The sequence below is a fragment of the Cucurbita moschata genome, unplaced genomic scaffold (genome assembly GCF_002738365.1).
Source record: "Cucurbita moschata cultivar Rifu unplaced genomic scaffold, Cmos_1.0 Cmo_Scf00004, whole genome shotgun sequence".
Taxonomy (NCBI): Eukaryota; Viridiplantae; Streptophyta; class Magnoliopsida; order Cucurbitales; family Cucurbitaceae; genus Cucurbita; species Cucurbita moschata.
This window is the reverse complement of record NW_019268520.1, coordinates 2,881,145-2,901,344: the sequence shown is the minus strand read 5'-3', so window position 1 is coordinate 2,901,344 and position 20,200 is coordinate 2,881,145. Positions and strand designations below refer to the sequence as shown.

Genomic DNA, 20,200 nt, shown 5'->3' with positions numbered 1-20,200 from the left:
AAAAACTTTTATAAATTTTGAATACTATTTAAAAAAAAATTAACTTTTATAAATTATTCAACTTTAAGTTAAATGACCATTTTGAAATATTAAAAAAAGAAACTAATATTTAATTACATTTTTAGTTGACAAAACTAGATGAGATTGAAATTGAATTATAATTGGAAATTTTGAATTATTTGATTTTAGTAGTAGACAACGTTACCAAATTATGGAATTTTTTTAGCATTTTTGTAGCGATATGGTGAAGAGACAATGAAACGTGTCTCTCGTTGACGTTGTTGAGATAAGCTTTAATGCATGCACATGTACATTAGCAGATACCGAAAAATTATTTTCCAAAATGTAGCTAGAGAGGAGAAAGTATAAGGACCATTTTTCATAAAATGGACCTTTAAATCTTCTCGTGTATTTATTGGTCAGAATTGATAGTTCATTATAACTTTTTTAACCCATTTGGCAACATTTTAGGGCCAGAATTTGAATCAAAAGACAACTATGAGTTTTTCGTGATCACTCACATATTTTTTAATAAAAAATTATGGAAAATGATGGGTAATCATCGAACATAAAATTGCTCAAAGCAAATAACGGTTAATATTGATGTTTTTATGATTGAGTTACCGAAAAAAAAAAGAAATTATTCCAAATAAAGAACGATTAATTTTGACATTTTTATGATTGAGTCTGGAGGAAAAAAAAACACATTTTTAGGTATCATGTGTCTGAGAGTTGAAAAATACTAATAATTTCATTTCTTTTATTTTATTAAGTTTTTAAAATCATTTTAACTAGCTAAATTATTATTTAATTTTCATTTATTAATGAATAATAAAATGCCTTAAATTAGGATAATTTATTTAGCAATGAATCAAAATAATTATCCTCGATTTTAATAAAATTAAATATATTTTTTGTGGTAAATAATTAAAATGATTAAATTGAAAAAATTGAAAAATTAGTAATATTACGTTGTATTTCAAAAAACCAAATATAATCTAAATAAATTATTTTAGGTGAGATAATTATAGAAGGTTATTAATAAATTAGTAAAAAATATATATATTTAAATAATATGTATAAATTAATTATTTCAATATAATATTGAATTAGTTTTAATTAATAATAGTTATTATTATTAATTATAAATTAAATTTAAATTAATTACTTATGTTTTAAAATTATGATACATTAATGATACAATAAGCTAATCAAAATTAATCAAAAGAAATAATCAATTATAAATAGTTAGTAATAATTATTAAAAAAATAAAATTTTTACTCATTATAATTTACTAGTAATTTCATTCTTCTATTAAACTTTTATTCATAAAAATGAATTAAATAGACATTTAAATAAATTTTCATTGATTTATTCTAATTAAATTATTAATTATATTAATTAAATTGTTAAAGTATGATTAATTATTATTAAATGTCTACATGACAATAGTTATTCTAATATTATTAAAAAGTATAGCCTAATAAAAAAAAACTATTATTTTTTTTAGCTGATGTAATTTTATTTAAATAGCTATTTTATTTATTGTATTTACATCATCAAATATCATAAATAAATTTAATAATGTTTTATAGGGATAATTCTTCCATTATTGGTTATTTTTAGCCGGTTTTATTATAATTAATTAATATTTAATAAATTATTAAAATTATAATTTATTATCATTAAATATCATAATAATAAAATTCAATTATATTTCACATTAAAAGTTGTTATTCTACTAATTTTTTATTTAAGTTAGTTCTTAAATATTAATATCAGCTCAATTCTCCAAATAAAAAATATATTACTCCAAAATAAAATAACTAAAGAATCAATTAAATAATAATTTATTATTGTTTTTTAAATTAAAAATGACCCTTTCTTGTTAACTAGGAATATAAAAGGAGTATTTAGTAATTATCGCATATATATATATATATATATATATATATTTTATTATTATTATTATTTTTATTTAGATCGTATTTCGATTCAAAATAATTTATAAAATTGACATTTTAATTTTGATTACTTCTCATTATGATTTTTTATTTTTTCAATTTCGAATAAGCAACACAAATAGTTTAAGAAGTTTAATCAGACTATAAAATTCACAGCACGAGCAGAGTCAAGTAAATTTAAATATTATTATCTCTATGATAAATTTGCAAAAACCACTTTTGCTGTAGGTACCGTAATTCAATTTATTTTGATCTAATTCGAGAGGAATATTGAAGTTAATCCTCATGGACTTTATTGATTCCTCGTTCCGAGACACAAAGCATGTGACACATCTTTCTTTATATGTGACTTAGGCACCTAGAACACGTGTGGTAGGCACGACGGGTAGTTTTGATTGTTTTACAAGTCACATCATCTCGAAATGTACCGTTGAAGCACATGAAAATTAAGTGGATTCTCTTCCTTTCTTATCCGATCATGGTACGAGTAATCATAAAAAAAAAATTAAAAAAAAAAGTTTAAACACAAGTCAATAAGCAATGTGTACACTAGTCGGAATAAGGCTAGACCCTTTTCCCAATAAACGCATTTGAAAACCGTGAAGTCGACGATGGTTCATAACAATCCAAAATAAACATTATATTAACAATGGGCTTGATTTATTACGGATGATATCAGAATCAGATATTAGACTGTATGCTAGCGAAGACGCTGACCACAAGAAAGGTGAATTGTGAGATCCCATATTAGTTGAAAAGGGATATGGTAATGCTGTAGGAATGGAAGACTTAAGGGAGCGCGGGAACAACTCAAAACTTGTAGCTTTAGAGACTAAATCTATAAAACAGGGGATAGGGCTGAGAGCCATCTGAGCAGTAGAAAAAGCTGAAAAATTCGGTGCCGAGTCCACGAAGAAACCAGTGCACTTTATCAATGTCCTCGACGGGTCTGCCAGTGGCATGAAGTTGGTCACAAATTGTTTTGAAGGCATGGGCATACTCAACAACAAGTTTGGTGCCACATTTCATCAGTTGCAAGTTATCCTTGAGTCTTAGTTCACGAGCTTTCGAATGATGGATGAACGTAGTTTCCAACGCAAGCCAAACATCACGTGCAATAAAGAGACCAACAACAACAGTCATGGCTTCTTCGGTGAGAGAGGAGAGCAGGAGACAGAAAAGTCGTTGATCGGCTGCTCTCCACACCAAATATTTGGGGTTGAGTGTTGAAGAGGTTTCTGGTTCAAAGCGAGGTGATGGAACCATAGTTCCATCAATATAGCCCGACATGTCTTAGACTCTCAAAGAGAGAGAGAGAAATTGGCTTTTCCAAAGAAGATAATTGGAGGAAGAAAGTTTGATTGTGATCCTATTGATTATGGATTAGAGTATTGAAAGGAAGAAGATGATAGGAGGATTCAGAAGCCATAGAGAAGAAAGGATCAGGATTGTTAAGCTGGCTCTAATACCATGTGAATGTTTGCTGAATCCACCCCACCTAAATCAGGATGAGACTTCCCTTATTTATAATCATTTGCAGAATACACAAATATGATAAATTACAAATAATATGGAAATAACAATAAAAGAAAGAACAATAAATTAATAAAAGGGCAAAGTACCCACGTGTGTAAAACCGTAAGACTAACCACGGTACACAACGAAGACAATATCTACGGTAGCAGTGCCCTTAAGGTTGCAGAAGAAAACAAAAGAAAGAGGGGTTTGAGCGGAGTCAATAAGAGCTTATTGCGTGGAAGAAGGAGAGTATATAGTTGAGGGATTACTGTGAAAATGGGTGTGAAGCAAACAGGAAAAGCAATTCAGAAATGGGTCTCATCACAAACCAACAAAAAGTGGAAAGTGGAGAAGAAGTGGAAAGGACAACAATGGAGACGATAAGCATTACTCACCAACACCACTTTCAGACCAACACCTCTTCTTCTAATTTCTAAGTGCCAAACTTGTACGCTTCCTTTTTCTCTCTAAACTTTCTGTCGATCGCTTTTTTAGTTCCTTGTTCCCTTTAAACTCACTAACTTTTCTAGGGTTTGATGAAGACGCCATTATCGTTCTTTACAACATGGCTTTCTCTCTTTATTCTTCTTGTCTTCCCAGTTTTCCTCTCTCAATTAAGGTGCGTTTTCTTGATGATTCTTATCTGTTTGTTTTTCTCAGATCTGTGTATCTTAATCTATACGGAGTTGTGATACTGAAATCGTGGTGTTTTGCTTCCCAATTTAGATTTCAAGTGAATCTGGAAGTACATATTGTGCTTGGTTTTCTTGTTTAATGATTTGGGAATTCACTGTCTATAATGTTCATTGGGTTAAATCAATCCCAAAATGAAGGGGGAAATATACTCTTGGATTGGTTTTGCTCCAAATTCGAGTTGGATTAACTTACAAAGTCTACAAATCTAGTCTCAAACTGAGTATTGTGTCATGAATTTTGAAGATCTTCTTATTACATTCTTGAACTACTTGTATGATCATGGCTTAAAGTACATATTGATGATTCATGGTGCTTCTATTCTTGCTTATGCTCACTTTCAACAATCCCACGTCGGTTGGGAGGAGAATGAAGCTTTCTTTATAAGGGTGTGGAAACCTCTCACTAGCCGACGCTGAGAGGAAGCCCAGTAAGGAAAGCTCAAATAGGACAATATTTGCTAGCGGTGGGCTTTGGCTGTTACAAATGGTATTAGACCCAAATACCGAACGATGTATCAGTGAGGAGGAAGCTCTTCGGGACATGGACATGAGGCAGTGTGCCAGCAAGGACGCTAGGCCCCGAAGGGGGGTGGATTGTGAGATCCTACATCAGTTGGGGAGGAGAACGAAGCATTCTTAATACGGGTGTGGAAACCTCTCCCTAGCAGACACGTATTAAAAACCTCAAGGGGAAGTCCGAAAGGGAAAGGCTAAAAAGGACAATATCTGTTAGCGGTGGGCTTAAGCTGCTTACGAACTTTAATTTTCTGGTTAATCGTAGCCTTTGTTGGCTCTTTCCTCGAATTTTGTCTAATTGTGACCTTGTTAAGCTTGGATGGTCTCTGTCACTTGCATATGGAACACTTCTTTGACCCTATAATTGTTTGTTAATCCATCTTCTGCTTGGATTCTTTGATTTTTCTGTATGCTTTAAGATTTGTAGCTTTGTTTTATCCAACTTTTGGAGTTTCCACATCATGAAAGTTCATTTGCTGTTGAAAACTTGGGGCAGATTACAAAGCCCTGTTGTGATGTCAGACTTGGCCAAAGATCTTCTATCTCGACAAGAAGTTATAGGCCTGATCTTTTAGGCCTATCAGTTCATGACTTGACTGCAGATGTGTCAGGAAACTGGAGTTTCATTACAGGATCAAGAATTGCTATTAAACCAAAACTTGCAAGAGTGGATTTGTCCAAGAAAGTTCGTGGAGGAGTACATGCCTCATGTAATCACTTGCCCTTTGAACTTCTAAATTACTGAATGTTTTTAGAATTGAGTAGATATAATCATCTCTGTTGAATGGTTGTGACTATCGACGTTTTGTTTTGTGAATCTCCTCAATAGAATGATACATGTTTCGTTCGTCTGTCCAATTTACAGCCTATGATCTGTAATATCATGGAAAAGATTGTTTGCGTTGATTATTGCTTCTTGCAAGAACATGATAAAAACATCCTTCAAAAAGTCCTACAGATCTTCTCTCCTGTCAGCATCTCGTGATCTTTCATACCCTCTCTTAGAGTGTTTTGTAGATTTCGATATATTCAGGGCCTTTGAGTCTATCATTTCTATATGGTTTCGTCTTCGTAGGATCATTTTTTGATTTATGATGCATCTACTCGGGTGGGAATTGTTGTTAATACGCAACATGTAGCCAACCGAAGAGAGCCAAATAATTTATGTATTGAATTAAAGATCAAGAAGAATCTCCTTTCTTCTGTGACGAACTGTTATTTCTAAACGATTTTATGTTTTCATTTACAGGGTTGGCTAACGCTCAGGTTGCTAGCAATGCTTTTACTTTAGGTACAATAGCTGTTCTACCCTTTTATGGCCTCATGGTTCTGGCTCCTAAATCAGAATTGGTATGCTAAATTTGAACTATTTTGCTGCATTCCAAAGCCACTTCCACAGTAATTATTAGGACATTTTTTTGATTTCTACAGACTAAGAGATCTATGCAAAGTAACATACCATATGTGGTGCTTGGGCTTCTATATGCATATCTTCTGTACCTTTCTTGGACACCAGAAACTGTGCAGCTTATTTTTGCAAGCAAATATTGGCTGCCAGAGGTGAGTATTTATTTGATCATTTGAGAAATTATCGTCTCGAAGATATCGTATGGGTTCGTTTTGTTTTAGTCCATGTATTGTATTGTATTGTTCAACTCATTGTCTGTGGCACTGTGTATGTTCAGCTCTCTGGTATTTTGAAGATGTTCTCTAGCGAAATGACATTAGCCTCTGCTTGGATTCACCTGCTGGTTGTTGATCTCTTTGCTGCAAGGTTTCTCTCTTCCTTTTCATTTAGTTGCCTTGGAAATTGCTGTGTTAATCTATGCTGTTAGTTTTAAAAAATTGCTAACAGCGGTCGTAGTGGTCGAGGAAAATCGAAACTTTCGTAACATTAAAAGGAAAAGAATTCTCTGAATTTTGCAGGCAGGTTTTCCACGACGGAGTTGAAAATCAAATAGAAACTCGACATTCTGTGTCTCTTTGCCTATTCTTTTGCCCCATAGGAGTCCTCATTCATGTTATCACCAAAGCATTAACACATAGAGATGGTCCTGCGAAACATGGTACGTGACAAGGCAGAATACATCTCAACTGATGCTTCACCCATCTCTTCAGGATTTGTTATTCTAAGCTCTTATTAGCAAATGTCATCAGAACTTGAAAGCTATGCAAAGTTTTAGCACCTAGTAAACTCCATTGTTTTGCTCTCCGAGTATCTGATGCCTGCAAATCTATGTTTGGGTTCAAACCATAGCATTAGAAGTGTCCAATCTTCCAAGTTTCGTAATGACCAAGAAGCGCTAGCTACTCGAATGAATGGAATCTAAAAGAACGATCCAAGAACTTCCTCAAAGAAAGACAGAACAAAGAAATTCCTTTATATGAAAATTATCATCACTCTATAGATCAGTAAAGTGTGAAGTACAAAGTACAGATCAAATAAAGATGTAAATTAGAGGCTAAGGATACAAGTTTCAAGGACCTTACAATTGGTCACCGCTACATATTTTCAGCAAAAAAATTGAGGCATCTTGCAAAGCAGACCGTACTCGGCATTAAGGCAAGGAATGCGAGACCAATGTGTCCATTTGCATGATGCATTAGAGTGCAGCGCGGTTGGCAGCCAAATAAAACAAAGGCTTCGTTCGGGGTAACAGTCACAAAACATCCATTCTTGGATCCCTGATTAAGCTCACAAAGTTCTCTCTAACTGTATGCCAATACCAATGAATATCAATCATTTACTAACATGGCCGTTGCACTATAGAGATCGGTAGTTTTACAAGATTCAAGCGACACAAATATTACTTCTCAAGTCCCTAACATGATGCAACAGTTCACTAACTTCTAAAACATGAAAACAAAATAAAGCTAAGCGTAATACGAACGTACATCAGGTTGGTAGGGAAGATAGCTGATCTTGGTCGTCCAACAGTCCATTTGATGTATCATGACTCCGAGAAGAATCTTTTCTGCTGCGGTCTAAAGAAGTTGCTTCATGTATCCCTACATTGGCATTTGGTATTTAGTCAATCCAATTGAATAAATCAAAAACATAGGAAGAGTGGATAGAAAACAGATGGATCAAATGGCTTGAACAGGGTCAAATTTAATCCGTGTTCTTTATAGTGATTCGGGCAATAACAACAAAGTAGACGAAAACTTAAGCATACCAAACCCCAAAATTGAGCAGCAGATAACAAAGCCAACTAGAGAAAAATCCATCTTGTATACAATCTCCAGAAGAATGATGCTTCCACCAGCTACCACCAAATGTCTTGGAGAAGAAAAAACCATGTGCAATCTACAAATAAATAAGAGTATTGTCATTTTCAGAGTCTTCAAATGAACGAAACAGATGAATAGTCTGTAATCTAATGTAAAAATTCTACAAATTTTAGCTGGATGTCCGTGACAGTATAGTTGGCAGATAAAGACGGTACAGACACGGCCATTGAATAAAACACTATTTCCCATAACAGAAAATCCTATTTGTCTCTTTTCAAATATATACATGTACACATGTGATATGAGCAATCCGTGGTGTTCAATCTTCATTTCTTTCCAAAATGTAGAAGGATATACTTGAACAATTGTAAGACACAACAACCAATTAACCACTCATCTCACAACCCATGCTCAATTAGTATTTAGCTAATTTCTTGTTTGGACTTGGGAGGTTATAATCCTTGGCTTCGGGGAAGAACGAAACATGTAACTGTTAGGTGTTTACCATGCCTAGTAAAGAATGAAAGAGGGGAGAATGGAGGACAAATACTGAACGTTTCCATCATTGGAATCCCCATTACTTTTTGATTTATATCATTACCTCTCTTCAGCAATGCTGTCAACGTAGAATATAAGAATAACACCGAATATTGTAGTGCTTATAAATGCCCAAGTGGAGAAAGGAAGCTCTCTGTCGTTGTCCGAAGTTGATCCCTGAAGTTATGACAATGAAGAAAAATCAAACATAAATTCGGGAATTAGAGTATTCATGAAATATTGCTGAAACTTACAATTATCATGTCCCACATGGCCATAGGAAAGAGAAAACAAGTCGCAGAAGCCATTGTTATAGAATGAAGTCGTCTTTTAAGTTGGTTCTGAGGCGTATTGTAAAGGTAATCTCACATCAGAATGGCCTTGGTAGCTTCGATATCAAAAAGAAGAATACAAAGTAAACTGTATATTAGATAACACCTTAAGTGAAACACGCCGAGCAATGACCCTTCTCAATGTTGATAAAATTCCTGCAAAGATAGGAATTGCCATTTCTTTCAAACCCAACACTTCTTCTGTCTGATTCTCAGCGTCAGAACCATCTTTAGCAGGTAGTCTCAGGTTAAGTTAACAACAATACTTGACGGGAAAATGACACACAAATCGCAACTAATATGTGAAAAAACAGTTCCAATAGAACTTTCAAAGGATATAGAAGGGAAAATGTGTGGCCATGGCCCACCCTTGTGATAATAAGTAGAAAGATACCAGCATTGCAACGAGACCGCCAACCTGATATGATATTTCAAGGAGAATCTGGTAATTTATCTATAACTGAAATAATCTCAAGTTTGAATTTAAACTGCAGGCCTAATTAGAAGAAGACTTCACAAAAAGCACAACCTACCTACTGTAGATATGTGGATGACATAACAATAAAGAACTAACAAAATCTGAGCAGAATCTTAGAAAGAAATTATATATTGAATTGAAGCCCTCATTTCTTTGGCTGCCTATAACAGCATCAAATGGATACAAAGACGCCGAAGAATACACATGTAGATTAAACCAAACCTTTTTCCAAACAAAGCCCCTCCGACCATACAAAACGGCAGAAAGCACTCCAAGGACAGCACCAGAATACTCGGCAAGTATAGCCCTAGATATAAAATAATAATAAATAAATGGATTGCGAGGACAGAAGGCAAGAAAAAATATATATGGCCAAGAAATAAAGCATCCATAAATATTCCCATTCCATCCCTTTATAAATTCCTAAATCACTGTCTACGTGAGCTCCAAATGACTCATGGTTCCAGTTAGAAGAATGCAGAGTGGTTTGTTCATTTTCTTTTCATTAAAAAACAAAACTTTATTGATAAAAGTATTGTGTATGAAAAAAAAAGGGGAAAAAAGAAATTCTGCACCCTCATAACATAAAAGAAAAAATTACAAGAAACAACATCTGCACAAATTAGCAAAAGAGACAGTCTACTGATACGACATTTCTACAAAAAAGTAAACTGAACTAATTGACTTTAGTTTAGCAAGTATCCTCTCAACTTTGCCAAATTAAACGTACAAAAAAGAACATCTCGTTTCTTCCCAATTGCAACACCTGAAAAAGACATTAGGAACTACACAACACAATTGTTCTTTTAAGCCCTTTCACCAAAATATCTGAACAAATAATGAAACACATGCCGTGAGGGAAGATCCAAGACATCAAATTCATATAGAAGTATGAACCAAAATCTTTTTCAAACCGATCAAGAAATAAATTATTCAAAAGTTAGTAAATCACACTTGCACATAATACACCAAGGGGAAAGAATAATAAGGTAGGGTCTCTTATTTTGTAACTTTTTTTGAGTTTTCAGTAATAAGTACTGAACCTTCTTACAGTTGTAACTAAAATGAAATTCTTTCCTATTCTATTAACAATTTGTAGTTCTAGCATTTCAATTCCTAATGATGCTAAATTTTCTATAAAACATGACCTCCTAATGATGCTAAATTTTCTATAAAACATGACCTCCTAATGATGCTAAATTTTCTATAAAACACGACCACCTAATATGTAAATTGAAGCAAATTGTGCACCTATGCATTATACGTGTATGAGCCAAAAAGAAGATCAAGTGGTATCTTTATCACCCACCTCAGAGGTCCACAGGCTTTAATACCCTTTCCCCACAAGATAAAGTACAAAGCTGTTATGCCACCATTTATCACAGAAGGAACTACCTAAAACAGCAGGTTAGATCAAATAAACAACTGATGAAATAATATGAGAAGGTTGTAACATTTGATTCTTATACCAAAACTTTCCTATTTCACCTGGGTATTTGGAAGGGGCTTTCCCTTCCATGGCTTTTGCAAAGTCAAAAATATAATGGCTGCTGGGCCCAAACAACAAAAGAGAAAAAGTACAACTGAAGCTCCAGCCTGAGAAAAATAGCGATACATTGAATAGATTGACCATATCCGAAAGAAATTTCCAAGCATGTGGATTATCTGCAACGGTGTATGCCTGCAAAGAAGGTCAACTCGCCAACATGAAATAGCAATCATACAATAAGATAAAAGATGGATACAACTTTATACTAGTAGGCATACATAAACCAACCCGTTTGTCTGATCTACACTAGCATAAAATAGCAGTCAATTGAATCAATAAAAGCATTCAGAATTATTTTGCCAAGAAATTGTTCACCAATGTTCGCCAGAACATGAGCGTGTTGAGCACAGGAAGAGGAAAATATGTATTAATCACTGATTTTCCCCATTAACTAAATTGGAGGATTCGCATGGTGATTTAGGCTGTGTAATCTTTTCACTTAAGCGATTCATCTCTTTCCATATTCATTATAGCCACTTCCCACAAATAAATTGACATAAAGCTTGAACTACATGTCATGTTTGTTACCATTCATGCTCCGTGGAGCTGGTGAGAAGATTAAGTAGAAAACTAAGGCATCCAAATTCAACCGGTAGTGTCCCAAACTACGGACTAATCCCAATTACGCCAGAGCAGAAATTTCCCATTTCAAACGTAGCGGCAACCGTAAGATTCAAAAAATTAAATTTCTTCTATACCCCCAAGTTCGCTAAGGGAAGAACCAGAGGACTGGGACTACAATATGCAAATGGAACAGAAGAAAAAAATCGGAAATTTATATAGAGAAAACCTGAAATGAGGAGAAGATCCTCGATCCTGAGACATTGATCCCGGTGACATCATTTTCCGAAGCTGACCGCCGATGAATCAACGCCGTCGACGGCTGAGGAATTAAAAGGAGGTCAATTGAGAAACAAAAGAGTTCATTGCATTTTGGCTCTGCAACTCCGTTTCGTGTCACCGTCCCACTCAACTTTCTTCTTCTGCAAGTAGACCGACGATTCTCTCTCCCCCAAATTCAACTGTCGAGTCTTTTGGGCCGTGTTGAAGCCCAACAGTCGAATTGTTAGGTACGGTTAAAAAATAAAAAATAGTTGGGCCGTGTCAGCCCAACATCCAGGAATTGTTTAGTACGCCTAAAAAATAGTTGGGCCGTGTTGAAGCCCAACAGTTAGGAATTGTTTGGTACTGCTAACAAATAGTTGGGCCGTATTGAAGCCCAACATCCAGGAATGGTTTGGTACGGCGAACAAATAGTTGGGCCGTATTGAAGCCCAATATCCAGGAATTAATTAGTACGGCTAAATTTTTTGTGGGCCGTGTTGAAGCCCAACAGTCAAATTGTTTAGTACGGTTAAAAATAAAAGAAAAATTGTTGGGCCGTGTTGAAGCCCAACATTCAGGAATTGTTTAGTCGGCTAAAATTGTTTTGGGCTGTGTTGAAGCCCAACAGTCAAATTGTTTGGTACGGTTAAAAGATAAAAAGAAAAAAATAGTTGGGCCGTGCTGAAGCCCAACATCCAGGAATTGTTTAGTACGGCTAAAAAATAGTTGGGCCGTGTTGAAGCCCAATAGTCAAATTGTTTGGTACGGTTAAAAAATAGTTGGGCCGTACTGAAGCCCAACAGTCAGGAATTGTTTATAAAATATATTTGGCCGTGTTGAAGCCCAACAGTCAGGAATTGTTTAAAAAATATAGTTGGCCGTGTTGAAGCCCAACAGTCAGGAATTGTTCATAAAATATATAGTTGGGCCGTATTGAAGCCCAACAGTCAGGAATTGTTTATAAAAATATATAGTTGGGCCGTGGTGAAGCCCAACAGTCAGGAATTGTTTATAAAATATATATTTGGGCCGTGTTGAAGCCCAACAGAGGAATTGTTCATAAAATATATAGTTGGGCCGTATTGAAACCCAACAGTCAGGAATTGTTTATAAAAATATATAGTTGGGCCGTATTGAAGCCCAACAGTCAGGAATTGTTTATAAAATATATATTTGGGCCGTGTTGAAGCCCAACAGTCAGGAATTATTCATAAAGTATATAGTTGGGCCGTATTGAAGCCCAACAATCAGGAATTGTTAATAAAATATATAGTTGGGCCGTATTGAAGCCCAACAGTCAGGAATTGTTTATAAAATATATAGTTGGGCCGTTTTGAAGCCCAACAGTCAGGAATTGTTTGGTAGGGTTAAAAAATAAAAAGAAACAAATTACTTTTCGATTTCCCGCCACCGCAAGATAATCTGTTGTTCAACATTTCAAAAGACTTTTCATATTGCCATTCTCAGATCATGTAAGCAAATGGTTGGTACAGTTTTGAGGATTCAGAGAGATTCCATAAGGCAAATGATACCGATAGCCCACTCTGCTCGGTCCTGATGTTGCATCGGTAAGCCCCACAAACCCCACCTCTGTATATGCACTGTCTTTGCGGAAATGACCCAATGACTATTCCCCCACAGTTTCATTCTCTTTAATCGCCCATGGCCTCTGGATCTGTTTGCTAATCGTTTGTCTGTAGGACCGATTCGGTTAGACTAGACCCCCTTATAATTTCTGTCTGTTTTCTTTTGTTTTTGTTCAATTTATTTGTGGGGTCTTCCATAATTTGTATATCTGTTGTTCCCAGCTGGTGTTCGTTCTTTAAACACCACTTATTCTCCTCCTTACCTGAAGGAGAGAGCCATTCCATTTGGGTGTGTCATAAGAATGAGTTAAACTTTGTGGAATTTTGGATTTTAGAGAAAGATGGTGTGAAATAAAAGTGGGTTTTAGAGAGTATCTGCAATCGGTCCACACACTTTGATTTGAACATCCTGTAGGAGACGTCCCTGATGAAGTCTGCAATGCCCGGTTGTTAGCAGACAGACCTGTTAATCATGTAAAAGCATTATGTTCTTATTTATTGTGGGCTTGATTTATTTGATTTTCCAAGGTTTTCTTCCATTGAAGGTTGAGAGGTAGGTGTAATCATTTGCTGGGTCAAGATGTGGCTTGCGTTTAAGCTAGCAATTTTTGGGTTTGGGACAGGCCAATCAATAGCCACTTATATGCAAATTACCCTCTTTACACACTCTAATTTTAGTCCATATACTGTATTTTGTGTGTTCTTATGTGGCCCCAGAATTGCAACTCTTGTTTCATATATTTTCTTTATGGATATTTTGTTGTGTTTGTGCCAGATTTGTGTATTGAGACAAATGAAAGTAACATAGAGTGAGCATTGTGGATCAAATTTGCCCAACACATCTGTCTATGAATCTGTTCTTTCTTTACTCATATCACTCTAAAAAGTAAAAGCTGTGGACATAATATCCTTTAAAAGTAGAGCTCCTTTGGCTCATATAAACTTTATGAAGTACACTGAATTCTATTGTGGATCATTGGGGAAGAGTAAATCTTAGTACTAAGTACAATATCTAAGAGAAATTCGGTTAAATGTATTGTTTGTATTGAAAATCATTCAATGTTTCAACATATAATAATTATTCAAGAGCAAGACACATTACAAAAGTTTATGATATTGTCTGTATCAATACAATTCAACTGTTTTTGTCAATTGAGTCAACTGTAAATTGACTTCATTTACACTGGAGATACAGCTACTACACTGTATAATACACATGCATGATCTTATTTGGAAAACTTGAACCACACAATGATAATATCTAAGAAAATGGTGATCAATTAAAACTAAAATTTGCTTATAAGGGTATGGAAACCTCTCCCTAACAGACGCATTTTAAAACCATGAGGCTGACGGCGAAATACGTAACGGCCATAACAGACAATATCTATGAGTGGTGGGTTTGAGCTGTTATAAATGGTATCAGAGCCAGACACCAGGCGGTGTGACAGTAAGGACGCTGGGCCCCCAAGAGGGGAAGATTGTGAGATCCCACATCGGTTGGAGAGGGGAACAAAGCATTGCTTATAAGAGTGTGGAAACCTCTCCCTAACAAACGTGGCCGTGAGAATGACGGCGATACGTAATGGACCAAAACAGACAATATATGTTAGCGGTGGGTTTGGGCTGTTACATCAAATCTGCTGTATAGCTAATTGTTACATCAAACTGTTACTTTTTATGCTCATGATTAAATCCTGTTCTGCATATTTTGCTTCAGATTTTAAGAATATATCTGTTTTCATATTTATTGATCTGATATTATCTGATATTGATCCAACAGTTATCTTATCCTACTAAAAAATATAGGGGGCATTTGCTAATGTAGTTACTTTTCATTTGGTAGTTTAAGGTTTTAAAAAGCCTAAGCTATGGGCTGAAGACATCAAATGACAGTACAATGTGAAACTCACAGTCTAAAAAAGTAGACATGATTTGCAGACAGGATAACAAAATCACATCAGACATAGCCAATATTAGGTAATTGGTTGCCCTGTTCTGCTTTATGCAATTTACAGTATGATGTAAAATTGATACATCACTCTCTGATAGATTTGTTTTCGACATTTTGTAGACTTGTGAGAAAACACTATCTTGTTTGCCTAGAGATATCAAATGCCCCATTTGCAGTCAAAAGGGCTTACTGAAGTGGAAGCAACTGTGCTCTCTTTATCATTTCCTCATCTATTTCTCTGTCGCCTGTTCCTCATGTGATCTTGTTCCCTGCAGGGTTATGCTTAAAGGTTAAACATCAGTACTTCAACATTAATATATGGTTTTACTGCCTGGGATTTTAGCTTTGACCAATCAAAATGGCTCAATTGATCCACCATATTCTTAGATGTTTTTGTTAAGTCTGGACAAAAACTATTTTTTATCCTTCTCCTTTTTAAACCCATCCCACTCCTACCCTTGTTCCCCTGGCCAATCAACACCGTTTTTCTGTTGATCTATCAGTATCACTGCACTTGGCATCCCTCCCCTCCCCTTTCCTGCCTTGCTTCTTTTCTTCTTCAGTCGGAATGGCAGATTCTCATTTAATTCTCGAACTCTTGAGAGAAATTATCTAGAGGTAGGTTGTGAGATCCCTCATCGGTTTCGGGGGAGAACGAAACATTCTTTATAAGGATGTGGAAACCTCTCCCTAGTAGACGCGTTTTAAAAACCTTGAGAAGAAGCCCGAAAGAGAAAATCCAAATAGGACAATATTTGCTAGCGGTGGGCTTGAGAAATCTCTCGAAGAAGTAGACATGAAGACAAAAAGGTGAGGTGAGTGAAGAACTTGTGTGAACTGAAATAAATGAGTGTCTATAAGTTTCTTTCAGTTTTTTTCATTCTCCTAGTCGTACTTCTTTGTCATAATAAAGGAGGTAGCTTACTTTTCAAAATGAAAAAAGAAAAAAGCATCTTCCTCCCACCATTCCAGAAGAAGATTCCTAAACAAAATCAGTTAAAGTAGGCACTGTTTTACCCAACGTTTCATTATTAGAAAGTAAAATGTCAAAAGTTAAACTTTTGGGAAATTGTGGGAGTACCTAAGCTTTTCTGATAGCTCCCGTGCCAAAATTTATGCCTAAAGAGGAACATGCAGCTGCAAGCTCCATTGAAAGAAACTGAATTCAAGAACAAAGTAAATATTTCAGTGCTATTAGAGTAAAACATTATTAATACTTACGAAAAGTTCACCATGTTCCTCACCTCAACCTGATTCTGTAGTGAATGAACATAATTGATTGTCTCATCCAACACCATTGCCATACCCATTGACTGCAAAATAATATGGAGATTTTGTTTGAAATTGAGGTTCCAACGTTTTGGTAAACAGGACAAGAAAAAAGAATTACCTTGTGACATCCTGGAATAAGGTTTTGCAAGCATTTTAATTTGTTGTTGATTTTCTCTCTTCTCACCTGAAATATGAAGAACAAGAAATCAATCTCTAAAAAAATAGTGTTTTGGAAGAAACATTTTATAATTCAGCAATATACCCTTTCTGCTAAACTGTGACTATCTGTAGCTTGACCTCGTTTTGCTCTAACATGAACTACTTCTGCAGGCTTTTCCTGTTCTTTCTCACAGTTCCTTCTTTTCCTTCCTCCTCCCAAGTTCTGAGTAAACAAAGAAATGAGAAAACTAAAAGTTCAAAACAACTGAAACAATTTGTTGAAGAGTTGACACTTGCTTTCAAAGGCCTGGCTGCACAAAGCGCTCCTGAGTTGCTTTCCGATTCTTGTTTTGCTTTTCTCTTCATGGTTTCTTGAGCGTTATCTACCAGTAGACCGGTTCGAGTTATCGGAAACTCGTTCTGACATTTCAGTAAGGTAACACAAGGAAAATTGGATAGTGAGCTGGGAGTTGTGGTTTCTGGTAACTGGAAATGGTAGCCCAATAAGTTCTCCAATCCACCCTCTAACATGCTCTCTGTCATATTAGAGAACTGGGTTAGGACTTCTATATTCAAGCCCCTTTCTTGATGCAGGTCTTGCCTAAACTCTGACATGATTGAGTTTCTCAAAGCTTTCAGGGCTAGGCTAGCTAGCTACTTATATGAATTACTTAGATCAAATTGGATGTGGATGTAATTTATGTCTTCCTTAAAAACTAAGTAAATGAAGATCATTACTGGATAGTTATTAGCACTTGGGATCTGCGTCATACAGAGCCTCATTTTCCTGATGTTGAAGCTCCCTGATAAGTAGGGTCCATGATAAGGATATTCATTTTATCGAATATGTAATGGCAAATGTAAGCATGTATGATTGGTCTGATTTTCTACTGTTCGTGAAAGGAGAAAGAGAGAGATCAAAATATTAGTGCAAAGAGGAAGTAATAAAGCCATAAAGAGGAAAATTGAAGATAAGAACACAGATTTTGTTTATCTCGGATCTTCTTTTGATGGCTGCCCTCATATTTTGTTTACCAGTCTTCCTCCTTACTTTCCAGGACGAACAGAAGCTCTCTTTTCAGAAGCTTAGCTACACAGACTACTGATGAAATGAAGCAGAAAGGTCTCTTTCTTGAATCTATTTCCCTTTCAAATTATTATTGTTTTTCGTTATATGTTTAAATGAATACGCATTTGACATCTGTCATACATAAAGTTTGATGAATAGCTCTAAGTAAACGCTAATTTTAGAATGAATTTGCTTTGGAGTTGGATGGTGTTGGACAATCTGGATGAGTCTTGTTCTTGGTGTTGATAATAGATATTGATGGAGGAATTGTTCATTGATGGAACTAAAAGTTCTCGCTTTTAAAAATGAATTTGCTCTGTTAAGGTATCATAAACTAGTTCATTGATGAACATTAGAATCTGTTCGAGTTAGATTGCGTTATTGATGAATTTAGTTCAATTTTCATTTGGTATCGTTAGAACAGTTGAATTGAGAAGAGAATAGAAAGTTTGGAAACTGAAATTTGATTTCCATCATACTAAGATTAATACATTTACAGGGAAGAAAGCAGATAGGGAAAGAGAGAATCTCTATCTGCTAATCCAAAAAATATGTTTGAATCAGAATCAAAATGAAGACCCACGTGTGGGTTTAAGATTGGAAGATAAAGGAATGATTCTCAGCTAGGGTTTGGTGATCTTCGTCCTCCAATAGTGATTGAAAACCCTCGACATTGAATTCAAACTCGCCTGACCCGGCCAATAATTCCGAGATGTCTAATTCAGAGAATACCTCTGTTTCCAAAGAATTTAATGTTGGAATTTCAGTGGGTTCCTCGATCATGTCATCGTAAATAGCCTCCATGAAAGTCTCTGAAAAGTTTAATTCAGGGGATGACTCTGTTTCCAAAGGATGGGATGTTTGTGTATCAATGCTTACAATTTCAGCAGCTCCCTCGATCAAGTGATCGTTATTAGCCTCCATGAACATCTCTGAGACATCGAATTCAGGGGATACGTCTGTTTCGAAAGGACTGAATGTTTGTGTATCAATGCTTACAATTTCAGCGGCTCCCTCGATCAAGGGATCGTAATTAGATTCCATGAACATCTCTGAGACATCGAATTCAGTGGATGCCTCTGTTTCTAAAGGACTGAATGTTTGTGTATCAATGCTTACAATTTCAGCGGCTCCCTCGATCAGGTGATTGTTATTAGCCTCCATTAACATCTCTGAGACATCGAATTCAGGGGATGCCTCTGTTTCGAAAGGACTGAATGTTTTTTGTGTATCAATGCTTACAATTTTAGCGTCTCCCTTGATCAAGGGATCGTAATTAGATTCCATGAACATCTCTGAGACATCGAATTCAGTGGATAACTCTGTTTCGAAAGGACTTAATGTTTGTGTATCAACGCTTAAAATTTCAGTGTCTCCCTCAATCAAGTAATCGTAGTTAGCTTCCATGCCTAACTCTGAGATGTTTAATTCAGGGGATGCCTCTGTTTCCAAAGGACTGAAGATTTGTTTATCAATGCTTGAAATTTCAACGGCTCCCTCGATTAAGTAATCATAATCAGCCTCCATGAACTCAATCATACTGTCAGCGACTCCAATTTTGGAATCTAAAGTGGCCATTAACGCCTTCAATTGATGTTCCGACAGTGAATCAAGGCAGTGATCACTGTTGGTGTCCTTACTTTTCTGAACTTTCTCTCGCAATTTGGACGTTTCTGTTACGATTTTGTTCTTGCGATCAGAGAAGAATTGGTTCAAATCATAAGAAGACTTAGCGGACTGTTTACAGAAAGATTGGGATTTATAAGAACGGATCATAGCCTCAACTTGGGTACGATCGGAAGGCCAGGTTTCGAATTCCTCAGAAGCGATTACAACGCAGGTTTGAACATCGCAAAGAGTGGAAAGCTCATAAGCTTTCTTCATCAGACTTTTCTTCCTCTTCTGAAACGTTGTTCTTCGACTTTTAGGATTGGAAATCAGTTTAAGGCTCAGTGTTCCTCTCCCCATTCTTCTCCAATTTCAGAGAACCAGAAGCAGAGAGAGAGAGAGAGAGAGAGAGTTTGGTCAAGTTCAGAGTCCGACAGAATTCAACAAATGGGTTTACGGTTCCACAAGCGTCATGCCGTCCCTGTTTTATAGCAGTCCAATTGCCCGCCGGTCACCTTGTTTCGCTCGTGTGATAATTTGCCGGTCACCTTGCTTCCCTCGTGATATTCTGCCGGTCACTTTTTAGCCGTTTGGTTTCCCGCCGGTCATGTTATTGCCACGTGGCAAAATTCGTGTAATATTTTCAGTCAAAGACGTTCGTTGACCCATCGGATTCTGCTGTAGTGGAGGCCGGTGCCGATGGTAATGACAGTGGGGATCCTCCTATTTTTACGCTCACGCGCCCACTGCCAGCGGTGATTCTCGTTACTAATCAGGATGGCCGTTGGAGATTTTATTTTTTTTATCATTTTTTATTATCTGTATTTATGCCCTCACTAACGGTTTAGGTCCCTTTTTATTGTTTTTTTTTTTTTTTTTTTTTTTTTTTTTTTTTTTTTTTTTTTT

The 20,200-nt window shown here is 35.8% G+C and overlaps 4 protein-coding genes and 1 long non-coding RNA gene across 9 annotated transcripts; 2 read left to right on the top strand and 3 right to left on the bottom strand.

The window, feature by feature from the left end:
* The first annotated feature begins 3,728 nt into the window (after positions 1-3,728).
* LOC111442024 (protein ABA DEFICIENT 4, chloroplastic) lies at positions 3,729-6,948 on the top strand. 3 transcript variants are annotated; one of them, XM_023079271.1, is made up of 7 exons: positions 3,729-3,931; positions 4,026-4,102; positions 5,191-5,404; positions 5,944-6,044; positions 6,126-6,254; positions 6,380-6,468; positions 6,621-6,948. In XM_023079271.1, exons 2-7 carry the CDS (start codon positions 4,049-4,051, stop codon positions 6,766-6,768), a joined length of 735 nt encoding a protein of 244 aa, XP_022935039.1. In that variant the 5' UTR covers positions 3,729-3,931; positions 4,026-4,048; the 3' UTR covers positions 6,769-6,948. The 3 variants fall into 3 exon arrangements, with proteins under 3 accessions (XP_022935039.1, XP_022935036.1, XP_022935038.1); XM_023079268.1 differs by having other exon boundaries at positions 3,740-3,931; positions 4,014-4,102; XM_023079270.1 differs by lacking the exon at positions 3,729-3,931 and having other exon boundaries at positions 3,952-4,102.
* A 109-nt stretch (positions 6,949-7,057) lies between these two features.
* LOC111442023 (zinc transporter 5-like) lies at positions 7,058-11,843 on the bottom strand. 2 transcript variants are annotated; one of them, XM_023079266.1, is made up of 11 exons: positions 11,612-11,843; positions 10,761-10,953; positions 10,582-10,667; positions 9,495-9,579; positions 9,134-9,212; positions 8,901-9,031; positions 8,717-8,803; positions 8,527-8,639; positions 7,871-8,001; positions 7,590-7,703; positions 7,058-7,407 (listed from the first exon to the last, which is right to left on the bottom strand). In XM_023079266.1, the coding sequence occupies exons 1-10, from the start codon at positions 11,662-11,664 to the stop codon at positions 7,591-7,593; spliced, it is 1,071 nt and encodes a 356-aa protein (XP_022935034.1). In that variant the 5' UTR covers positions 11,665-11,843; the 3' UTR covers positions 7,058-7,407; position 7,590. The 2 variants fall into 2 exon arrangements, with proteins under 2 accessions (XP_022935034.1, XP_022935035.1); XM_023079267.1 differs by having other exon boundaries at positions 10,582-10,663.
* Positions 11,844-13,060: 1,217 nt separating this feature from the next.
* On the top strand, positions 13,061-17,979 carry LOC111441347. The gene is made up of 3 exons (XR_002710147.1): positions 13,061-13,214; positions 15,079-15,212; positions 17,676-17,979. It is a non-coding gene; the product is annotated as an uncharacterized LOC111441347 (long non-coding RNA).
* LOC111441346 (transcription factor BEE 3-like) lies at positions 15,147-17,740 on the bottom strand. 2 transcript variants are annotated; one of them, XM_023078295.1, is made up of 6 exons: positions 16,915-17,739; positions 16,721-16,840; positions 16,577-16,642; positions 16,431-16,499; positions 16,268-16,345; positions 15,147-15,455 (listed from the first exon to the last, which is right to left on the bottom strand). In XM_023078295.1, the coding sequence occupies exons 1-5, from the start codon at positions 17,230-17,232 to the stop codon at positions 16,268-16,270; spliced, it is 651 nt and encodes a 216-aa protein (XP_022934063.1). In that variant the 5' UTR covers positions 17,233-17,739; the 3' UTR covers positions 15,147-15,455. The 2 variants fall into 2 exon arrangements, with proteins under 2 accessions (XP_022934063.1, XP_022934064.1); XM_023078296.1 differs by lacking the exon at positions 15,147-15,455 and adding an exon at positions 15,889-16,168 and having other exon boundaries at positions 16,915-17,740.
* Positions 17,980-18,277: 298 nt separating the features above from the next.
* Positions 18,278-19,669, bottom strand: LOC111441717 (agamous-like MADS-box protein AGL6). Its single transcript, XM_023078814.1, has one exon. The coding sequence runs from the start codon at positions 19,652-19,654 to the stop codon at positions 18,278-18,280; it is 1,377 nt and encodes a 458-aa protein (XP_022934582.1). The 5' UTR covers positions 19,655-19,669.
* Positions 19,670-20,200: the final 531 nt, after the last annotated feature.